Genomic DNA, 4,283 nt, shown 5'->3' with positions numbered 1-4,283 from the left:
CGGGAGCGCGAAGAGAGAGCCAACGCTCCGTGTCCCGATCGGCGCCTGAAGGGAGGTGGCATCCAGCGGCCTCGAGAGAAGTGCCGCGAGGGAGGCCGGCAGAAAACTGGTGGCGGTGGAGCCGGACGCAGCGGCGGACGTCATAGCAGTCGGGCGACGGCGACGGCGGGCGCGGCGGCGGCGGCGGCGGCGGTGGCGGCGGTGGCGGTTTAGGGTTTTTAGACGGAAGCGGACGTAACCTAGCGTGATACCATGTAAGACAATAGGCTTTGGGAGGAACCGGCACAACCCTCTAGGGGTGGCCTATCACATATATTTATATAATGAGGTGGTATACAACGTTACAATATACACATGTAAATACAGTCTAACACAAGTGCTATCCCATATAGAACACTAACAGTCGCAGACGCTAGAGGTTTTCACCACACACGACAAGTCAAGCAGCCAGCTCAGCCATGGACAACGAACAACTGCTACCAGCCACTTAATTACTGCAGAACGTACTGAGTCGCTCCACCACCATTTCCCCTCTACTTAATACATGAGCAAACATAGAAAGGTGTCTTACTTAGTTAGGGTCGGTTCTAGAGAAACCGTAGCGTTGAGCAGCTCAACGCCGTCTCTTGCTCGCCTTGAACAGCTTGATGGCATGCTGGACAGCTTCCTTGGATTTTGCTTTCCTCCCCTCCCTCTGGTTCCATAGCTCCGGGAAAGGAACCCTGCTGCCGCCGCTGCTGCCATTCAGCTCGATCAGCGCCGTCACCACCGCAGCATATGCTTCCTCGCCGTACACCTCTTTCAGCTCCTTGAGCTTCATGTCATCCTCGTTGATCACTTCCTACACAAGAATATGCACCAGGTGCAGCATCAGCGATCCTAATAAATGTTTATATGCAAGAAGATGGAGAAAGCTTATAAATTCAGAAGTAGTACCAACCAGGTAAGATAATTGAAGGTGCAACAGAAAAAAATGGTGTTGCGCTTGTCAATTGCACAAAGTCTAAATATGCAATGACAAAGGATTTAGGGATGCAAGCGGGCACGTCCATGCTGTCCGCAAAGGCGAAAAGAAGCTAATCACCGCTGCTTTAGAAACCAAGCTAATACAAAAACCATAAATGCGGACATTGGCCAACGCGTCCGCCCGCATCCCTACAAGGATTGCTAAGCGGGTTGGGATCCTCTTTATTTTTAGAGAAAACACAAAGGACCGTTGCGTTTCATTTCATTGAAAAGATAGAACAGTCCTCCTAGGAGGTGAGCGTTACAGTGCCATGCGTCCAATCAATGGACGTCCCAGGATGCGGGCAGAACAACCCAAAGCCCCTGGGCCCCTGCCTTTGCCCAACATCAGGCCTCGTCTTTTGATTCAATGGATGGTGTGGCATTGTCCAAGACACACATGTTCCTATGCTTCTTATTATCATGCTACTCAGAATTCAGTATGTTTGGTTGCAAATTGCAATAACTTCCTAATCCAATCTATCTGGTCAACATTGACATTGCAGCACAAACTCAAATTCCTTATCAGCAAGACTTGCGGATAAAAATCTCATGGATCAGCGCACACCATGACTGGGTATAGGTAGGAAAACACTGCTGGCCATTTAGTGTGGTAGAAACAGACACACAATTCCAAGTGTTTAAAAGCTGCTTCATTTATAATCAATCAACAATCATGGTGCACGCAAGATGTATGATGTATTACTTTGTTCTAATCAGCATCATATACACAATTCCAGTTGTTTAAAAGCTGATCCATTTATAACTCTTGCATACAAGAGTGTGTCCAGTTATAATGTTCCAATGAATCAAAAAGGAAAAATGTTCCAAAGAGGATATCAGTAAACAATAGCATCAAGTGACTCCAGATCAGTCATGATATAAGGCCTACCATACAGAGTCATATGCTTTTCCATTTTTCAAGACTTCCTATCCTATTTCTCCTTTTTCTTAGCAAACATAGAATAACCATCACCGATTTCAGTTTTTCATATCAAAAGTTTTAGGGGAGGAGAACAATGTGCGCACGGTTTAGTTATTCCATGTGGGCGATATAGGTTTGAAAATCTCAAAAGAATTTTAGAATTGTGGGATTAACAAGGTGCCAGAATTTCCGGTAAAAGGAAGGGCCAAAACCATCGGGGTCGGGACTGGCAATGGGGTTCATTTGTAGAAAGGCTTGTTTCGTCATCAGAGATGGGAGTGCAGATGTTTGAAGTTGGGATATTGGACTAGGGTAAATTTGGTGGACATAGATGTTCCTGTGGGTTTGAGGAGAGGTGCCGATGATCTACGTTAAGTAAACCTTTAAGATAGAATTTTTTGGCTATGAGTGTGGAAATCAACACCTGACGGTGTTTTTTCAAAGCCGTTGAGAGGCTGAAGCGGGAAAATATTTAGTATTTTCCTCACCTTCGATAGCAGCTCGTATTTTGCCCGTAATTTTCAGAACAAGGCGGGCTCCCATTCTCCCATTAGGCTGCTGCCAATGCTTCTCTCCCCATCATTGAACGTTGCCGAAAATTCCTCTCTGGCTGGCGTGCCATATTGCTATCAGAAGGAGCTCGCTTAATTTTACTTTCCGTCGTCATCGACTTGCTAGCAATCCACTTTGTCTGCTTTTCAAATCCCTAAAAATGTTCTTAAAACTATTGATGCCTTCAGTCGTGCTTTCTTTTGGGCTGCTCAGTAAACGTGTGCAGGTGCTCAATGTGTAATTGCTTGGAAAAACATTTGTAAACCAATTTTTTTTGGTGGTTTGAGCCTCGATAACTTCCACCAACAAAATAATTGCCTTATGAAATTTGCAGTCAAGTCACTCTCCCAAGAATCCCCACCCTGGCTTGACTGGATTCACCTACAACACCCCAATGCCTTGGTTGCCCCCATAACAACACTTCTTTGTTTTGCAAAACCATAAACAAACAGATTCCATCGCTCCTACAACTCTCCTTTGTCCTCACCGCTTCAGGAACATAAACCTACTTTTGTTTAGGCACTTGGATACATCAAACACCTCTAGCCATTGTCTTTCCCATCCTCTTTACCCACACCACAAATTGTTTTGTCAGAGTGGCGACCATACTTGAACTTCTGTTTAAAAACTGCATGTAGAACCGTCTATCTAATGCTGCCTCCGCAGAACTGTCTTCTCTTTCCTCTTTGCTGCAGGACTTCCAACTATCTACGGATCATGATGTGCACTTCCTCCAAGGTGGACGAGATTCCTCCACCCGCTCGACGTATGATCTCATCATGGCAGAAGCCGACGTGGACACTCATGCTAGGACAATCTGGTCCTCTAAGAGCATCTCTAGCAGACCCCGCAAAATCCCGACCCGCATAAGCCGTTTACAGTTCGACGAAGATCTCGTTTGCGGGTCGAAAACGTGCGCAGCAGAACAGAAACCATATATGAAACTGCATGATTTGAAAAAAAGTTTCGCGGGAGAAATTGCAACCATAGTAGTTCATCACATACTACATATACTACATGATCAAAGACTAATTCATTACAAACACTAGTTCATATTACATACTACATTCACTACTAGTAGTAAGGGGGGTGGGGATCTCACGGCGGCGAGCTCGCGGCCATGGACGACGCGATGGAGGAGCTCAATCCTCCTCGTCGGAGCTGCCGAGGTCGATGTACTTCTCCCTCTGCTCCTCGTGGATGCGCCGCCACTCGTCGTCCTTCTCCCTGGCGGCAAGGTTCGCCGCGACCGCCTGCTGGAACACGAGGTCTTTGAGCTCCTCGTGGTGGCGCCGACACTCCATCTCCTCGCGCAAGCTGCGTTCGGCAATGCGGCCGCGACCGCGTCGACATCGGCGACGAAGTCCTCGGGCCCGACGACGCCGCGGCGCACGATCTCCTCGGGCTCCTGCGGATCCTCCGGGTCCTCCGACCACTCCCTCTTCACGGGGAGAAGCCTCCCACCGGAAGAGGAATAGCTCGCCGCTCGGGTGAGACACGTGGCAGATCTCGAGCCCGCGACGGAGGAGCCCGCGGCCTGCTGACGGTCGTACTCCTCCATCTCGCGACGGAGGAACCTCGACGGCGGCAAGAGGCCCCGGTTCGTCCACTTCTTGGCCCCGCGCTTCCTCACGCCGTCCGAGCGGACACGACGCTCACGCTTGGGGTCGTGGCGACTGCCAGAGCCGCGGCCGAAGCTCCACATGGCGTTTCGAGGCGGATGCGGGCTCGCCGGCGGTGAGAAATGCGAGGGGGCAGTGGGGAATCGCGGTGGAACGCGGCGGCGAAGGGATAGGGTTTC

At 49.3% G+C, this 4,283-nt stretch overlaps 1 protein-coding gene across 1 annotated transcript in view; it reads right to left on the bottom strand.

The window, feature by feature from the left end:
• Positions 1-365: 365 nt before the first annotated feature.
• The window catches only part of LOC123113073 (factor of DNA methylation 1), a 10,229-nt gene continuing 6,311 nt past the window's right edge, over positions 366-4,283 (bottom strand). Inside the window, exon 7 of the mRNA XM_044534201.1 lies at positions 366-841. Coding sequence (XP_044390136.1) covers positions 614-841 — 228 coding nt within the window. The 3' untranslated portion in view covers positions 366-613. The remainder of the gene's footprint in view (positions 842-4,283) is intronic.

Source organism: Triticum aestivum, chromosome 1B, assembly GCF_018294505.1.
Source record: "Triticum aestivum cultivar Chinese Spring chromosome 1B, IWGSC CS RefSeq v2.1, whole genome shotgun sequence".
Lineage (NCBI taxonomy): Eukaryota > Viridiplantae > Streptophyta > Magnoliopsida > Poales > Poaceae > Triticum > Triticum aestivum.
Note: the sequence above shows the minus strand (reverse complement) of the source record. Positions and strands in the feature narration are given on the sequence as shown.